Below are 19,665 nucleotides of genomic sequence, written 5' to 3'. Positions count from 1 at the left end.
CCATTTCCCATTGTCCTACAGTTATCTACCCTTTCAAAGGGTTGATTCCACTCCTGTTTGTAGGCTCCCTACATTCCTCATTCTTTGTACAAGCAGGAAGATAACATTAAGTGCTTGCTTAAGAAAACACGGGAAAACAAAATCTGGCTAACAATAATCACAGGTGTTATACTCCAAAATCTTGTATACTACCTAGAAGAATCTGTTTATATGCACATTGAGTAGTTTTTATTGAAAAAAGGAGAATTGTTTAATTTATTCTGGATTGGTGATTTCTGTTTCTAAAGCCTGACACACATAGAACAATACAATCAACTTAACATTAGCTTTCAAAAAGGTTCTACTTAAAATTTAGGTATTGAATAAATTATTTTTGTAAGAATACTTTTAACATCATCGTTTTAATACATGAGAAACTGAAGTAGTCTAGAAACAAAAGAGAAACTGACCGGTCTAGTCTCTTTGTCCACTCTGAGTGAAATGCAGAGGGTAGACAAACAAAAAGAATGGAGAAAAAAAGCTGAATTAGAAATTTAGAAGTCTTTTTTGTTACTAACTTGTTAGAAGCAAGATTTGGTAGCGTTTTAGATGACGTTTAGCTTCACCTTGAATGTTAAGAGAATATTATCCTAAATGTATTCTTGATTTACATCCATTCCTTCTGATGTATGTGGGAGTATAAATTTGAAAGGTAAAAAAATATTATGAAAAATACGGATAAAGTCATCAAATGATGCCTTCCAATCCTTTGAAGTGCGATGTAAACTGCACACACATAGGTAATGAATATAAAGGTGGAAAAAAACTTCAATTACTTACCATATAATAACCTGGCAAGAGCTTCTGAAGAAACTCAGCCTCTTTGTGCTGAACTGTTTTGATGATGAACTCGTCATCACTAGTTACAAAAAATAAGGACCCACTGGCACCAGGATTGGACAATTCAATTAAAGGCTCACTGCAGATTGAATACTGGAAGAAACAAAAAAGTTTTTTAATGCCAGTGCATGCATTACTTAAGTAGAAGTTTAATACAAAGAACTGCAGCTGCAAATAAACACATACGAGTTGTGGAGCTCCATCCTTTGGGCCTCAACAGCAAAAACACTACTATCCAGTACAGGAGACTGGGTCACAGTAATTTGGGGACATGTGGCACAGTTGTGGAAGCAGGACAACTTTCCTTTCCACGAAGCACTGCACCAAATAAATTCTCAAGGCAATGAACTGAGTGAGCAAGACAGAAACAATCCACACTCGCACCATCAGCACTGCAAACCTGCGAACCTCATGATGATATTTTCTTTTCAACTGTTCACTTTTCACAGACATTTATTTATGACGCGCATGTTGGAAGCGCATCAGAAAAAGACACAAGAAGTACAAGTGTTGTACAACACCCAAATGAGTAATTCATATCCTGGGCAACTAGGGCTGATACTCTTAGAATAATCATCTCAGTATAACTGCTAATGTAGTTTTCTGATAACATGCCTGCTTGAAACAGGATAACTAAATAACTGCAAGAAGGAAAAATGCATTTCTGGAGGACCATTATATTGAAGGTTTAGACAGGCTTTCTCTTCACAGAGGTTCAGTAATACTTATGATCACATTAAGGAGGAAAAATAACTAACAAGTATTCTTCACTAGTAGAACCAGACCTCACACAGATGCTAATGCACATTTATTGACCTTCATTAATTTACAGTTTACACTACGTTCAAAGTAAGTGGAGAAAAGACACTAAGCTCCAAAACCACAGAGAAATCTGTTTACATAAAACTCAAGAGCTTATTTGAAATATAGTAACATTAAGCTTTCATTCACACACACTTTCCTTCTGTTATACATCAGTAGCTTTATGCATTTGCAAACCTCGCATGCAGTGCAATAATTTTTAGGCTTCAGTCTTTGAAAGAAACAAAATTACACAGGACTTAAATTATGAGCATTGTAAGCACCAGGAAATTATTCTTAGCAGCAGGTCTTCTGCTCTTATCATAACAAAAAGAATAACTGCTTCAATAACAAAGTAAACTTGGCTTACTGGGTCAGCACATGAGATGAGCTAAGGAATTCCATGGTGGAAAAAAGTAGAAAAATTTTTACTTGCTGAAAACTGCTTTTCATTAAATTTAACCAGAATCTAGCCAATGATTTAAGAGTCGTGACAGTAGATATACTGATATATGAAAATGTAGCAAATGTTTTCTTTTGTTTTTTTTTTGACACTTGAGCTAAAGAAGCGTACTTCCCATATGCTCAAACCCTGTGCATTTTCTTGTAGTGGTGCTGGTTGAGGCTTTTCATGTTCTTGGAATTTTTATGCCATTACAAATGCTTGCCATAAAAATTTTGCCTATTCCTTTCTCTAATTTTCTGTTTGCTCAGCTCCAATTAATGATGAGCTTTTGTTGGCTGCAGTGGTCTAACAATAGAACAACACTACTAATCTCTAATGCTACACAGGCCTTCAGAGCAAAACATTGGTTGTATTACAGCCCCTGAATCTTTCTTGGCAAAATATACAAAGCTTCACCAACAAATTTCAAACCAATTATCTTTAACATTAAACACAGTTTCAAAAACACAGTAAGAAAGAGCTAGAAACCTACACTGTTATGTTATTTTACAGTTAATTCCTGTAAAATAAAAGCCTAAAGATCAATTTTCTTTAAACTGTTGGTGACCAAGTGAAATAGAAAACTGAAAACTACCAAACCTCCCCCAAACCACAGCATTTAAGAATCAAGAATTCCCACTTAAAGGTAAAACTGTATACCTCTGTCACTGGAAATCAGACATGTAAGCCTACTTACGCTTGCTGTAACTTATCCTCTCCTTATTTTACTCTATTTTCTCTTTCTCCCTTCCCTGTTGAATCATCAGTTTGCATGCTCTTATAGCAAAGTGTCATTTTAGACATTAGAGAAGATTTATGATCATGACATGACAGATCCAGATTTCACAATAATAAGTAGGACTACTCAGTCAGAATCCCTACACATGCTACCGAGAGGAATTCTGTGGTAACAACCAATTGGGAACAGAGTCCCACACTAAGTTTTGTTCTCTGATTACAGTATGCCACTGATCATGTCTGCCTCTGGGCCACAATGGACTACAACCTGCTCTGGTTGCAATGTGATGCCTGTTTAGAGTGAGAGTGTTTAGCTGTTTAGAGGATAAAAATAATCTAAATCAAGTTGCCTACACTGGAAACTTCCAACAGTAATCAGTAATCTGTGATTTTACCGCTGAGCAGGTGACACAAATTTCCATCAACAGCAAGTATAGCCTTTCTGTAATCTTTAATTTAGACTACTGCAGATACTTCTTCAGGTGGAATAAAAGTCACAGGTGACAGTATTTACAAATTACAGTCTTTACTAGAAGCTGTCAACACAGCCTGAATGCTTGGTCTTTCTCGAGGTCCAGAAAAGGAAATAGAACATTTTACATAAAAACACCTTCATAAAACTCCAACCCAACAGCATTTCCCAGCAGCTAACATCTGTAATTCAAAGGAATTATCTGTTCTTACACATACAATTCCATACACAGTGCTACAAAATCAAAATCACACACTTGTGTTCAACATAAATAAAAGCAAGGATAGCTATATTTTTCTTCTAAGTTCACCGCCTAAAAAGCAAGTAAAAAAAAGCTTATGCTGCACTCAAACACAAAGTCTGTGAAGTAATATATTTAGTAATATTCCAATACCATTTTAACTTATTATTTTTTATTCAGTGAAACCATCAAATTCTTCTGATTGCAAAAACTCAGCTACCACTTATAATAAAAAAAATATTAAAAAACATGTTCTAGAGATTTTAACAATAAAACTGATGTTCAAAACTGCTAACTTGTATAGGGGCTCTACTTTGTCATGTGGATCACCATGAGACAGACTGGACATGAGAGAAACATCCAGCTCCCCCTTTTCACTCCATCGTTCCAAAAGCAGGAGAAGCAAAGTAAGCAGACCCTTGTCTTCGGCAGTGCACAAAGTGGTTCTAACAAATAAAGCCTGCTCTTACGATGATAGCAAATATATCACATTTTTTCTCATGTAAATAGCTGAATATTGAAGAATTAGACTTCCAAGTATACAATATGGATATAAAAAGAATATACTCTAAAAGTCTTAGGCCTCCACTCCAATTTTCTCAAGGTTAAGTGGGAATGTTTGCAGACAAACACAACTAATGAAGACAATAACACAAAAACACGTATATGCTGCATAATCAATACAGAAGTTCTGAATACAATCTTTAAAAACAATGTGCTGGATAACTGTTGCTCTAGTTAATTGACCAGTTAAGCATAATTTTTTAAGCAATTGTCTCAAAGATGAAAAACTAAGATTCTCGTAAAACTGTAAAAATATTCACTAGTAATTAAATACCACACATACAAAGTTCACTATCTGTTTGAGCACCAAAGCATCTTCCTCTGTACAAAACTAGTGCAAATTATTTGTAACTCAAAGGAAAAATGCAAGCTCTTACCAAGTAATCATCAGGCTTGATACCGAAAAGCTCTCTGAAATATCGGAAGGCAAGAGGTGCATACGTCTTAAATCTGAAGTCAGGGTAATGATGAGCAGGAGTGAGATTGCTCCCTTCACTGTAAACAAAAACAAAAATAGAACAAACCCAGTTATTACTGAGCCATTTTTAGCCACCTCTTGCAAAGCTTACCATTAATGTAAAGCCACCTAACTCAACCACTGGCCTTACTAGAGTCATACATACAGAAAAATCTGCGCACCAGCATTAATCAGTGTCACAGAAATGCCTGTGAGATACACAGTATCGCCAGCAAACTCCTTTCTCTCTCCTTTTGTGCTTTAAGTCTTTTCACCACACACTTCCACATTCATAAAGATCATATTAAAACTAAAGCTACAGCTTATCACCTCCCTTTTAGGAGCTAATAGCTTTGAGACAGAAAGGAAAACTGTGGTGAACTGAACTGGTTCACAAGGGGATCAGACAGAGATACTAAAGACACTAAAATTGCAAAACAGGTAAGAAGGTACTAAAATGAGAGAGCATAGAAGTACACTATAGCACAACAAAGAGGGCAGGAACTATGCAAAGCAGAGGGAAGTAGGTCTACCAATTTTTTTGTGTGTGCCAGCTAGCTTTTATTAGTTCAGCATTATTTATGAAATGGCATCCTCAGCACATTTTCTGCAGGCTAAATGCAGTTACACTATCTCACCCTTCCTTGCCAGTACAGTGCAAAACTGAAAAGCCTCCCTGAACTTCAGGTGGTTTTCTGTTCCTTCATCTGTCCCATCATGTATTTTATCCTACCTCAGTCTAAACCACTGCTGGTTTATATGCTCAGTTAATTAGGAACATGAGCTATATACAGAGTGGGGAATTATTGAAAATGGTATTCAGTTACACATTAGATATTGATTCAAACCAGAAGATCCACAAAGAATGACTGTTGAGCAGGCCAGTCCGGAAGCCAGTCTTTCTCAAAGAAGCAGATAAAAAAAATGTAACCCGTGTGACAATTTTCCTTAATTTACATCAACACTCCCTCTGTACTCCCATGATGCAGTTGTATGAGTATTGAGATGAACATTACACTATTTATAGCGTATATATTTATAAGCTGAAGGAAAAGGCTGGCAGGAAGATGCTATACAAAAAAATCTGTCTGTGGTTTCCTTCATGTTGGAAATTAAAAGAAGGCTTTAAACAGAGTAATGAAGTTCTACGCTATAATTTCAAAGCTAGGAAGAATAGCGTTAAGATAAAGTTTGGTCAATCTGTGCATAGATCGATAAATATTTGAATATAAAATTCGTAAGACCAGACATGGTGGTGAATACCAGCTCTTCTGACACTGCTTTAGACATTTACCCTAACTAAATTATTCAGAAATGCAGTATGTACCTACATGCTTGATAGTAGCAGTATACAAAGTATACAAAAAAAAAAAAAAGAATATAATGAAGAAAATATGAAGAAAGAGTGTTAAGCAGATTTTCTATAGAGACTGATTTAGGTATCATAAATCTCTAATCAAACACATCTAAGAGCTTAGATCTTGTACCATTAATGTCTGTCATACAAACCTGTCACCCACAATAATTAACAACAACCTAATTACAGAAGTCTCCCCAACCCATTTAGCTACCCCAGCATGCAAACCACCAATAAAACTAAACTGCTGCTAATTAAGTAGTATAAGCCAGACAAAAAGCTTTCTCAGGCTCCAGAAAGGCACATATTTCAGATTCTGGAATATGAGACCAAAGAAGAAAAAAAACCACCCTGCCTCTGGCTGGAAACCACACTTCAAAAGATGTCTGTAGATGCGAAAGAGGTATACAAAGATATCAGAATAGCAGTGTTTTTCAACTGCTAAACCATACAGCTAACAGCTAGTAAATGCTGCTACCTTGGTTGCTCATTTTTTAGTCCTTCATACAATGACTCTAAGGAATTAAAATAAACTCCATTTATAGTTTATTATTATGAAGTAAAAAAGTCAGTAAGTTAACAGTCTGAACTTAGTACTTTTCCTTCTACTTAAGCTTGCTTAATGCTTTTTCTTTCAGCATGCCAGTCTTAGCTGAAATGAAGTTTTACATATATATCCAGCTACCTCACTGCATTTTTCTGCAGTATAGGAATGTCTCAGGGTAATACGTAGTCTACTGTGAACTTTTCCAGTGCCTCACCTCTCTGATTATAAAGAACTTTTCCCTTACATCCAATCTAAATCTCTCTTTCTTTAGTTTGAAACTATTTCCCACTTGTCCTACCACAACAGATCCTGCTGAAGTCTGTCCCTTTTTTCTCTTATAGCCCCTTTCTTAAAGCAACCTGACAGGCTGCTATTAGGTCCCCCCAGAGCGTTCTATTCTCCAGGCTAAACAGCCCCAGCTCTTTCAGCCTATTCTCTGGGAGTCTGGGGCCACGTCACACCACTGTCACAAGAGCTAATCATCTAAACTTTATAATGAAACCTTACCTTTTAGAACACACTTTTACAGATCTGTTTCCTGCAGCTATAACGCCATTCTTTATTTTGTGAAAGTGTGGCAAAAGATTATGCATCCCTACTCTTCTAGCATGACCCATTGTTGAAACCTCACCAGGGCCGAAACGAAGACAGAAGATATTCTCTGATAATACCACAGCCATTTCATAAGTGCAATATGTTGAAAAAGGATCATTAGTTAAAACTAAAATTGTTCCTAAGCTGGACAGCAGTACACAGTACATGGAAATTTATTCCAGAACATATGGAAAATAAAGTAATTATTTTTGAACACCACATACACAGAGAACAACGCACTGAAGCTGCAGTGAGCATACAGGTCAATAGCACCAAACGGACTTACTAGTTTAATCAGAAACCATAACAAGTGTTCACAATATGCAGGATCCAGACCCTGAAAATACAGACTATTAGCAAGGGAAATACACAAGACTGATTAACAACTTGCTGCAAAATATCGAAGTTACGGCTGTGCTTAGCAGCAGCCTGCATCTCAGGAGGCCAGAAGAGATGAAGCCTTTCTCCAAATGCTCTGCATTTCTGAAGCTGCATATGACTGAGTAGCGAAAGTTAGCTGATGGAGTGGAGTTCAGCTCACCAAGCATAACCATAGAAAACGTGCCTCCTCAGTCTGTGTCTGCTGGATATGCTCAGCAAGGTGCTCGCGTTCCCAGCTCACATGTGGCTGCACAGCCTAGTGACTTGCTCAAGTCATCGCTGCCTGAAACTGTGAGGCATGTTAGCTCAGCACCAGGCCCCACCAAGGCCACACAGCTCTGAGCTGGCCCCAAATTTGAATCAAACAGCTCTAAGGGTACTTCTGCATCCAGAACATGCAAATGGCCAATTTGGGAACAAAATGTGACACCAAGACATGAACTGGTTCATCTCACTAAGGAGGTCAGGGCACAAAGCACAATGCAGGAAGATGAGAAAAAGCCTCACACACCTGAATTAATAGACAGAGGAGGGAAGAGGGAACACTGGCAGGATGCAGAACTTTCCCACAAATCCTATAGCCACTGCTGCAATAGATAAGCTCCAGATAAGAACCTCCTGGCTGGATTTTCAAAGCAGCATTTAAAAACAGTTTCCCATGTAATTTCAACCTATGGAGGAAGTTAGGCTGATACTCCAGTTACTGTACTTCCAAAATCAACTGGGTCACTTGCACACCGCATTTTTTTTTTTTTTTTTGGCACAACGTGAACATTTACATAGAACCATTTGCACTCAGTCCTAACTGTAGCTCTAAATACACCTTCTTATAGCATCCCCTATTAATATTCACTTAACCCCAAAAGCAACATTTTTATACTCCTTAGGAAAAGGAAGAACGGCAAACGGTCGATGCGGACAATGAGAAGGTAACAGAAGCATTTCCCCATTTCCACAGCTGCAACAACGTACAAACAAAAGCAAGCAATTCTGCAGCTCAAATTCACTCCTGCAAAGATACCTACACTTTACTGAGAACTGCTTCCTGAAACAAAGATCTAAGTAGATCTAGGATAAACTATGACCCAATTTAACCCTGTTACAAAGTAACTCTGGACCAGGCATAACCTGCAATCCGCGGGTTAATCCAGATTTACAACAGCTCCCACAATAAGCAGCACAGTTACATTCAGTATTATCTGTGCCCTTTTAGGGAAAAAACAGTTTTCTCCCTCCTTCACAAACTCTGAACACAGCAGGAAGTTATTTTCCTATTGTCAACAGAGCTGAACTACAGACAGAACTTAGGTTTACATCAGGGCCCAGTGACACGCAGAAACTAATTTTCTTATCTCACTTAACAAATTTATGATCAACTGTAAACTGCTTCTCCCCCAGAAGGGCACAAGTAATACTATTTTGCTCGCTGGAGCACAGGCAGTGCACTTGTACTACCTCAGATCTATTTTGTTCTCATTACTACAATAGTGCTCATGTTCTGTGCTCACAGGCACCAGGTTTCTTCAACAGCAAAAACTGTCCTCTCACCTCTGACTATATCACACCTGCTAGATCTGGACGAGGCCATAGAAATTCAGTTAATACCCTGCTTGGAGTTGCAGCTAAATTATGTGTACTCAGAGCAAGAAGAAAAATGTAGTTTCTTGTTCAGTAATTGACTACTTCAAGCTTCACACTTGCTACAGTGCCTTGCCAGGTTCTTTTCCAGGTACAGTTACTGGGCAAAAGCATTGCTTCACCTCAGCTTGTTCCTGGATACTCACTATCTCTCAGACAGTAGTGAGTCCATGGAGTCTGCTGGTATAACTAATTTCATCTTAGTTCACTCAACCCAGACCAGCCCAAAGGTAGCAGGAAAAAAAAGAAGTAAAAACCTAAACATTTAGAGGACACAGAGCTCATTTTCCATAAGCTGCATTTAAATAGTGACTTCTACAATATTGCCTTCAAATGTGAATACTGTCCTAGGAAAGTGTGAAGAGCACCTGAACCATACCTCTGGAGCTCAGCCTCCCACAGAAGGGACATAAAGCCTCAGCTTTTTATCTCGAGCTGTAGTAGCGAAGTCAGCTGCAGACAGGACTTAGAAGTTATCCACACAATGCCAAGACCCAATATACTAATAGCCAGAAAGACTGAAGTCTGTAACACTAAATTATTATAACTCATTTAACACTGTATTATGATTTATACAAGTTAATAGCACTTCAGATGGAAAAGATTTAGACAAAGGTGCAAGTTAAATAAAGACAAGAGAAGGACTTGAAATATGGAATTTTTTCGTCAGTTTAAGAAGTGAAACATCATGATTTAAGAGACTTCTACGGATAGCCAACTTCTGGTTTCACAGAGTGTTACCAGCAAGGCTTTACATAGAAAGGCTCTTTGTTACAGTCAAGATGAGTCAATGTATTATGAGTCACTGTATTATGTACTGCTGCTTACTAGACTGCTACACAACAACAAGAAGTCAGATCACTGGCTGCTCTAGGCATTTCTTTCATTTACATCATTTTCTTCATGCTCTTATTTTTTGTGGTTTTTTTTTTTTCTTTTTTTTTTTTTTTTTTTAAGATAACTGTTGAGAAAGGTGCTATTAAAGCTTTTAGAATCAATTTTATGTTAGTACAAATAGGCTATTGCTTTTGCCTTTGTTCTCTTTTTCAGCCAGAAGTAATCTCTCCTAGTCCTCCCTTAAAAACATAACCAAATACAAAACTGTAATTTCTGAGTGCCCAAGGATGCAAATTTCACAAGGTCTGTGATGCTAACGACTACAAACCATTTTATTCAACTTGATCTCACGTGTTAAAAAAACAGATTTTTTTTTGCCTGAAGTTGCGCTACATCATGAAACACTTTTAACATGTATGTTTTATTTTGTTTCACAAACAACAAAACAGTCACACAAACTACTATAGAACCCTGCATAATGGAACCCTGCATAACTATCACAGTTGGACACTTTGCAAATATGATGGCTCAATCTATTTTCAAAAAAAAAAAAAAAAAAAAAAAAAAAAAAAAAGCAAACTTTTTTTACATGCTATACAAACTTCTCAGTTTTAAGTTGTAATTTGTTTTTATTTTTATGAACAAGTGAAAAATTGTGGTTACACTGGATAAGTACACAGGTAACAAATCTATATCTAATCACCAAGAGAAAGATCATGAACCTTACAGTCGGCACCACAGAATCACAGAATTGTAGGGGTTGGAAGGGACCTCCAGAGATCATGGAGTCCAACCCCCCTGCCAAAGCAGGTTCCCTACAGCAGGTCGCACAGGTCGGCATCCAGGCAGGTCTTGAACATCTCCAGAGAAGGAGACTCCACCACCTCCCTGGGCAGCCTGTTCCAGTGCTCCGTCACCTCACTGTCAAGAAGTGTGTGTTACACACACTTGTGCGGAACTTCCTATGCTGCAGTTTCTGGATGTTTCCCCTTGTCATGTCTCCATTCACCACTGAAAAGAGTCCAGCCACACCATTCTGCCCCCTACACCTTAGATACTTATAGACCTGGATCAGTTCCCCTCTCAGTCTCCTTTTCAGAACAGACCCAGTTCACTCAGCCTTTTTTCATAGGAGAGATGCTCCAGGCCTTTCACCATCCAGGCCCTTTACCATCTTCACCATCTTCACCAGAACGCGATATGGATACTCCCAAGTCCTCTGAATAGAGAATGCAATTAAATGCTTCTTTTCACATAAGAAATACAGCGTCTTTCTCTTGAAACATCTCTCAGTTCAGAGGAAATTAGGAATTTAAACTACCAAATTTACATCAGGAGAGATCAATTTCAGAAGTACCTACCTGCAATTATTCTGAACACTGTCAATTCCTCTTCCCATTTATTAACACTAATAATCTCCAAGCACTGATATAAGCATCCAAAAGAAGAAAGACAGAGAGCTGTTAGAGTGGGCCTAGAGGAGGACCACAAAAATGACCAGAGGGCTGGAGCACCTCTCCTTACAAAGACAGGCTGAGAGAGCTGGGCTTGGTCAGTCTGGAAAACAGAAGGCTGTGGGGTGATCACATTGCAGCCTTTCATTACCTAAAGGGTGCCTACAAACAGGAGGGAAATCAACTCTTTACAAGGGGAGATAATGGCAGAACAAGAGGAAATGGTTTTAAGTTGAAGGAAGGAAGATTTAGCTTGGATATCAAGGGATAGTTCTTTACCATGAGAGTGGTGAGGCGCTGGAACAGGCTGCCCAGAGGTTGTGGATGCCCTGGTCCCAGGAGGTATTCAAGGCCAGGTTGGATGGGGCCCTGGGCAGCTGGTCTATTAGATATGGAGGATGGTGGCCTGCCTGTGGCAGAGGGGTTGGAGCTTGATGATCCCATCCAACTTGAGGTCCCATCCAACCTAAGCCATTTTATGATTCTATGATTCATTGCAAATTATTAGGAACAATTTATGAAGTAACATTCCAACTCCACACATGAACCAAACTTGACAACATGAAGACAGGAGCATTTTCAAGTTCCTTTCCCTCAATCTTCCAACCCAATTTTGCCATAATTGTAAAACAACTCTTATTTTAAATATTTAGGTAGAATTTCATTATGAAATTCTGCTAGAAAATAGATTGAATGGGCTTATCCTTACCTGGGTAAGAAGACACTTTCCACTACGTAGAAGTCTTGCATAAGAACATCTCTATCTGGTTTTGAAGTAAGGTTTCCTACAGTGTATCCTATTCCCAGCTGGATAGCACCTTTAATAGCTGAGGACGTAGTCTGCATAGAAAGTAAGAATTCAAGCATCAGTTAATTACAGATAAATTTCTGTTCTTATCAGTAACATAACTTTGTAATAACAATGCCACATCCTCTTTCTTTCTCAGCCTTTAAGAGCAGAAGAAAACTTTCATCTAGAGTCAACTTCTTATCAATTAAAAGATTTAAAGAAATACTGTGTTGTTCCAAAAGCCTATTAGACTTTCAAACCTATTCTAGGGTCTGAAACTGTATGTGTTGCATTCTGGGAAAAAAAAGTTACAAATACCACGAAAATGCACAATGTCTTCTCCAAAAGTAATGCCTCATATTTTATTATGTTTGCCCATCATCAGAGGCAGAAGCTGACTGTATGGCAGCAGAGGGTGAACCTTCTCACCAATACTCCATTACATGCTGTTGATGTGTGACAGCAGCAGAAGGGCACTCTGAAAAAATAGCATCTGACATGGAAGCGCAAATGAAGCAAAGAAAAGATGAAAGGATTGAATAAAGCAAACCACTAAAAAGGTAAGTAAGTTGGACAAGAAGGGAATAACTTCCCTTTGCATGGTGTACTTTCAGTAGTTCAAAGGCACCATTTTGATGCTTGTTCTCAGATGTTATCTCTCATCCATCAAACTAGACATGGTATCAGTGAAAACCCCTTAAGTTCCATGGCCAGAATTACTGCAGCACTTGAACAAAAATATTTCAGAAGGGAGTGAAAATTACATAAGAAAAAGTTCACATATACAAAACTACACATATTTTAGTCCTCAGAACAGCACATGCCAGAGCCACTGCTTATTTTTAGAGAAGATAGAGATGTGTAGCTCCTCATTAATTAAGACTGCACACCAAGCTGAAGTTGCAATTTTATAATAGTTCAGAACAGGCAATTTGGCAGGAACAAACAATGCTACCATTCTTCAACTGCAACTTTGATTAATAAAAAGATCTGGCTGGTGTTGTAAGAAGATTCACATTTTTCTTTCTTTGAAAGGACTCTATTCATGCACGATTAATGTCCAGCACAAGCAGCAATTATGCAACTTTGATCAAATCAATACACATGTGAATAGAGTTTATGCTTCACATCTGGACACCCATCTTGTTCACTGTCACATTGAGGGACTACAACTGGAAAGCACAGCTGCTAACACAATACTATTGCATTTTACCAAACACAGAGGATACACCATACAAAAAAAGCCCCATACATTGGCTCAGTGACAGAGGTGGACGTTGGTGGTACGGCAGAATATCCCACCAATATTTCATAACATGCTATTGACATGTGACAGATGGCAGCAAAGTGCAAAACTGTAAGTACTATAATTACCAGAAATCATATAATATGTTGTCAAATAACTAATTCCATTAGAACGTTAAGGTCATTACAGTTTCAATATAAATGGCTGGCAAATGGTAAATACATTTATCCTTTTAAACAGGTTTTCTTACATGTTATCTATCTATGGGACTATTAATAATAATAAATTAATACTTTAAAAAGCAAAAAACAACCATGAACAGAAAGAAATTGCACTGGATTCAGCCTTCACTTAATTTTATGAAGTTTACCCTACTCTCATTTTTCCCATTCTTAACACTCAATCAGATGTTTACTAAGGCTTCATATTCCCCACAAGCAGTCCACAAATTCAACATTCTTGCCCTTTTTAGCACATCCCAGAAATGTCATATGGAACTTAAAGGATATGAACTTTGTCCTTGTGTATCTGTTTTCCTTTTTTATAACTCATTTTATTGCAACTGAAGCTTAGCCTATGAACTTTCGAGGGCAAAGATGGTGATTCTTTTGCAAGACACCTGGCTTATTGCAGGTGCTATAAAGCACCTGCTATAATGCTCATATTCTTTTCCTCAGAAATTTCACCTCATTATCACTCTGAAAGGCAAGATTATTTTTGTTTTTTTCCACCCTTTTTAACAGTCGTATAAATAAATGTAAGTAAAACAATCTAGGTTTTCAATTTTTTTCTAATGAAATAGTAGAGCTACCTAGTTATGACAGTCCTATTTATGACATGGGGAGCAAAAGGCACCTGATAGATAAGAAACCACTGCTGATTAGCACTGTTCTGCAACTGTTTTTCCCACACAGCTACCATTAGTTCATTTCTTTTTACTACTATCTGTGAAGAAAAGACTGCTCTTATCTCTTTCACCAGCCTGTTCTACTGGGTGGTAGAACTGAATCAATGAATTGGTTGTCTACTTCACAGCTCTTTGCCTTGTGAAAACACAAGATAGTGCTCATCTCCAGTTAGCTGAAAAAATACCTGCTTCACGAAGGAGGTCAAACTCCTCTCCATGCATCAGTTCCTAGAGCCTGAACAGACTACAGTTCCTTAAAAGCTCTTCAAAGCTTTAACAACACTACTATAATGTATGTTCACATTAAGTCTTATTACATTACATTACTATTACATTACCCTGAAATCAGACTAAGTGTAAAGAACCTGAGTCTGGCAATATACCAAAAATTCCCAATGAAATCCCCACTTCCGCGACTCCTTATTTTAACTGAAACACAATGCACACTGCCTAAACTGTAAACACACTTCTTAATACCATCAAAATGGCATTAAGCAATGGCATTTCAGAAAGGGATTGGTATAGATTTGCATACAGAAGCCCTCCTGAAAGTCGCAGCCTCTCTGAAGATAAATAAATGAATAATCCCCAGGGCTCCACTCAGTCAAAATTATTCTAGATGCATGGATTTGGACAGATCCGAATTTCCTACAAGTAAACAACTGTTCTTCAGTTATACTGGTTACCACAAGTACCAGGAATCTAAACACACCACCTCTCCTCTGCAAACATAGCTTATCTTTTCCAGAACCATGAAAAGAAACTAAGTCTCCATAAATTGTGTAAATTCATAGGTCAAACCACCTGAGGACAGTGTTGTTGGAAAACAGAAAGCCTTCTCCATGCAGTACATTAAAAAAAACTCTTGAACATTAAGAAATTGCTACTAGATTCAATCTGTGTGTGCAGTTACTTGGGAGTCCATTCCTTCTGCACTATATTTTTCCTTTCTTTGGGCACTTGTAGTGTCCCACTGACAGAACACTTCCAGCAGCTGCTTCTGCTGAAGCGTTCAGAGGCAGCCAGACCACCTCAGCATGTCTCTGCAGCTGCCACATTTGAACCACCAGTTTCCTTTCATATTAAATTACAAAAAGGGCATGTAAAAACAGAGCAACTAGAAAACTTCAGTGATTAAACTCTTTCCTGTGTTTCTCCACAACTTGCAACTCCACTCTGTTCTTTCACTCTTTCTTAAGTTCACACTGCCTGCTTCTCTGCCAGCTGCTTGCACAGCAAGTCAGACTTCATTTAATTGGACTTCTGCCATCCACCCCATCTTTGGATTTTGTTGTGGAAGGCAGGAGTTAACAGTTACTACTAAGCTGCCGCTCTTACAGAAAAAAAGTTTCCTTAGTCTTGCTAGTTTTCTTTGCAAAAAGCAGCTGTGACCTCCAAAGGAGAGCTCTACCCAGGGTTTTTGTTATGATAAGGCAATCTATCATAATAGAAAATAAACAAAACAAAAAGACAGGTATTTATTTGTATAATCCAGATGTAAATGGCAGTGGTGTCACAGATTTAGAAAAACACTCTGTTCTGCAGCAGAAAGTAGAAATATCCAGAGTGTATTTGCTCTTTCTGAAGGCTATCAATTACACCAGCCTATGCCACATTCTTTGGCCATTCTTTTTCTTTGCATCCTAGAACTATGCCTATGAACAAAGCAGTGAAGCGTTACATGCTGTTCCACATGGTGTTCACTGTACTTTCCATATTAAAGTCATCAATAACTGTGCTACACAATATAAGCTTACACACACATTTTTTCTGACATACTGCACTGAATGCCAGTATAAAGCTAGGTCATTAAACAAGTACAACTGCTATTATTGTATTATTTTCTTTCTTTCCGAGTACAAAACATTCAGTAGTATGCTACTGAAAAATGTATGTTCCAGTGCAGCTCCAGTAGGAAAGTTTCAATGTTGGCAGAACAATTCTACCCACACACATTGGTTTTTGGATGTAAACCAATGCCAACAGTCATGCAGCAATGCTGTTAGCACATGTTTGCAAGCTCCAACAATAGGTAGCCAATTTTCTTTTTTTTCAGATAAATTCCCATTGCTCCTGGGCAAAGTGACTGATGCCACAGATAGCCAATTTTGAACAAGGCAAGGTGCTAATTGTAATACACTAAGAAGAACTGTAAAATATGTTACCATAAGAAATAATCATGCCAAATGAGTATGCATCTGGGGTAGACTTTGGATTACAAGCAGAGATTTTAGAAAACTGGTAACAGGTTTCCAGAATAAGAACATAAGTGTTCTGGTCTGATTTTCTTCTATACATTTCCAGTGCTTCAACAGATCTGTTCATGCCTCATTATTTCTATCACTGTAAGGAATGTCAGGAAGCAGATTAAGGAACTATTATATATGACTGATTACACTGCAATGCAAAAGCTGCACGACTGTCAGCAGATTCTGATAACTGAATCAGTAAAATCTCAGGAGAAAAATAAGAGACTGCTGCATACTTATAACTGTGCCACTGTCTTGATACAGTTATGAATTCCAATATCTGTATAGTTAGGACTCTTAGCAATGATTGAGCAAGGCTTTTAACAACGTTTTAGCAAATCAAGACATCATCTTGGATCTTTAAAGTGTTCATGTGTATAGCAAATCACATTTTCTTCTGTCTGAGATCTGGGTCAAAACATGACTACTGAAGGAAACTGAAGAAAAGAAGGCCTCAAGAATTCAGACAAGTAAGATACCTATCACTATTTTAGCTGAGCTAAACAAAATTATAAAGAAACTACTGGAAGTATCTGAAGTTCCATAAACAAAACTGACAGGTCTACATGCTAACTTATTCCTAGCTTTATTTCCTCCTGGAGAAAACACAAAGTGGTTTGGCTTGGAAGGCACTTTGAATATCACGTAGTTCCACCCCCTGCCATGGGCGAAGGCTGTCACCCACCAGCTCAGCTGCCCCATCATAGCTAGCCTTGAACACCTCCAGGAATGGGGCATCCGCAGCTTCTCTGAGCATCCTGTACCAGTGACTCACTGCCCTCTGAGGAAAGAACTTCTTCATAAAAATGAAAGTTTATTTTTAACTGATTGGGATGAACTTAAAAACAGTCATTATCACAAATGTTTATAATAGCTCTTAAGACTATTCTACATGAATTCAGGACATGTTTGGAACACACTGGTAATACACAGCAAAAATACCACAGAAATAAAGTTCTCAATTGTGAATAAGATTCCTTCAGACCTTAGCTGGGACAGAGATAATTTTCTTCATAATAACTGGTACAGTGCTGTGCTTTCAATTTGTGATGAAAACAGTCTTGTTAACACACTGAGGGTTTACACAAAGCCAAGGATTTTTCAACTTTTATGCTGCCTTACCAGTGAGAAGATGGGAGTGCACAAGGAGTGGGCAGGGGACGCAGCCAGGGCAGCTACCCCATTGCACCTAAGCTATACCCTGCACCATTTGACACTGTTCATCAATAAAAGTTGGGGTTAAAGAAGGAAAAGTGTGGGGTGGTGTTCTGAATGACAGCATTTGCATGATGAGCCACGCTATACAGGAAACAGCAGAAAAGGGAGCAAATTAGAGTCTTCAGCTCTAATTCACTCTCCAGCTGTCCAAAATCACTAGACAAAACTGCATAGCCTATCTCTACTTCAGCCAGTGCACTCAAAGCAGTATCTACATCAGCTCCAGGGTCTTCAGAAGGGTGAGTAACCCACAAGGAAAAGGTGGTGAACATTTCTGCCACTGCAGAACATCTTTTCTTTTCAAACAACAGTTAAGATACAATTTGTCCCCAGGTGGACAAACACTTCAGTAAACCATTATTCATGTCAATGAGCCTGACAGTACAGTGCTAAAGAAAGTAGTTTCATTTACACCAGATGTAATCTACCTTCACCTTTCTCCAAGAAAAAATGTTTTTAAACATATATAAAATAGATAAAAACTACAGTTTGCTTTATTTTCTCTCTCATTTTCTTCCATGTTTTCCTTATGAAGAAATTAATCACAGTTCTTAATAAGGGATATTTACATTTCCTTACATTTCCAGATCAAGCAAAAATATCGTTTAATATGTATTGATTTGTTAGGCTTCTTTCTCAGTGGATATGACAAATGGAAAATGCCTCCAAAGCCAATGTTTATTTAACTTTCCCCTATGAGTCACTAAATTTTACATCAGACATTTTCCATGTATTACTTTTCCTATTTGTATGCACTTGACACATTAATGTGATGAAAGCTGTATGGACATAATCCTTGCACACTATTATGAAAAATGAGTGGACACTGCAACTAGGCAAAAAGCAAAAATTACTCAGGACAAAGTGATATGAGACTGAGACATTCCCCCTTTCCACCATCATTATGTAAGGAAATCATAACCTTTCAAGCAAAGTTGTATCAGAACCTTACTTATCCACAAGGATTTGAAGACAACTTCCTGATGCAGGTGGTTGAGGAATCAACGAGGAGAGGGGTACTGCTGGACCTTATTCTCACTAATAGAGAAGGGCTTGTCAGGGAAGTAAAGGTCGGGGGCAGCTTGGGTTGTAGTGACCACTGGATGGTGGAATTCAAGATCCTGAGTGGAAGAAGTAAAGCAAAAAGTAGGATTGCTACCCTGGACTTAAGGAGAGCCAACTATGATCTCTTATGGGGCCTACTTGGAGCTGTCTCATGGGCTAGGGTGTTGGAAGGCAAGGGGGCCTGTGAGAGCTGGTCAGCATTTAAGCAGCTCTTCTTCCAAGCTCAGGATCGGTGTGTCCCTGTGAGGAAGAAATCAGGAAAGGGTGGCAGGAGACCTGTGTGGATGAGCAAGGAGCTTGTGCACAAACTCAAAGGAAAGAAGAAGGCCCATGAAATGTGGAAAAAGGGTCTGACCACTTGGGAGGAATACAGGAATGTTGTCAGGGTCTGCAGGGATGTGATGAGGAAGGCTAAAGCCCGCCTGGAATTAAATCTGGTGAAGGGGATAAAGGATAATAAAAAAGGTTTTTTCAAGTACATTAACAGTAAAAGGAAGACTAGGGAGAATGTGGCTCCCCTGCTAAGTGATGGAGGTGTTCTGGTAACGGGGGATGCTGAGAAGGCAGAGATACTGAATGCCTTCTTTGCTTCTGTCTTCAGTGAAAAAGCTCCCCCTCGGGAATCTGAGACCCTGGAGGTTAGTGAGAGGATCTGGGGAATGGAAGACCTCCCTTCGGTCAGGGAAGAGGTGGTCCGAGAGCGCCTAAGCAACACCAACGTTCACAAATCCATGGGACCCGATGGGATGCATCCATGGGAGCTGAGGGAGCTGGCAGAGGTGATT

At 38.5% G+C, this 19,665-nt stretch overlaps 1 protein-coding gene across 3 annotated transcripts in view; it reads right to left on the bottom strand.

Moving 5' to 3' along the window:
* The window catches only part of PIP5K1B (phosphatidylinositol-4-phosphate 5-kinase type 1 beta), a 100,594-nt gene that overhangs the window by 36,220 nt on the left and 44,709 nt on the right, over positions 1-19,665 (bottom strand). For all 3 annotated transcript variants that reach the window (XM_042826890.1, XM_042826891.1, XM_042826892.1), the window contains exons 4-6: positions 12,115-12,245; positions 4,518-4,635; positions 820-972 (exon numbers count right to left, since the gene is read on the bottom strand). In XM_042826890.1, coding sequence (XP_042682824.1) covers positions 820-972; positions 4,518-4,635; positions 12,115-12,245 — 402 coding nt within the window. The remainder of the gene's footprint in view (positions 1-819; positions 973-4,517; positions 4,636-12,114; positions 12,246-19,665) is intronic.

Source organism: Centrocercus urophasianus, unplaced genomic scaffold (genome assembly GCF_019232065.1).
Source record: "Centrocercus urophasianus isolate 14NV4802_14NV808 unplaced genomic scaffold, USGS_Curo_1.0 seq_27, whole genome shotgun sequence".
Lineage (NCBI taxonomy): Eukaryota > Metazoa > Chordata > Aves > Galliformes > Phasianidae > Centrocercus > Centrocercus urophasianus.
The sequence above is the reverse complement of the archived record's forward strand: the minus strand, read 5'-3'. Positions and strand labels throughout refer to the sequence as shown.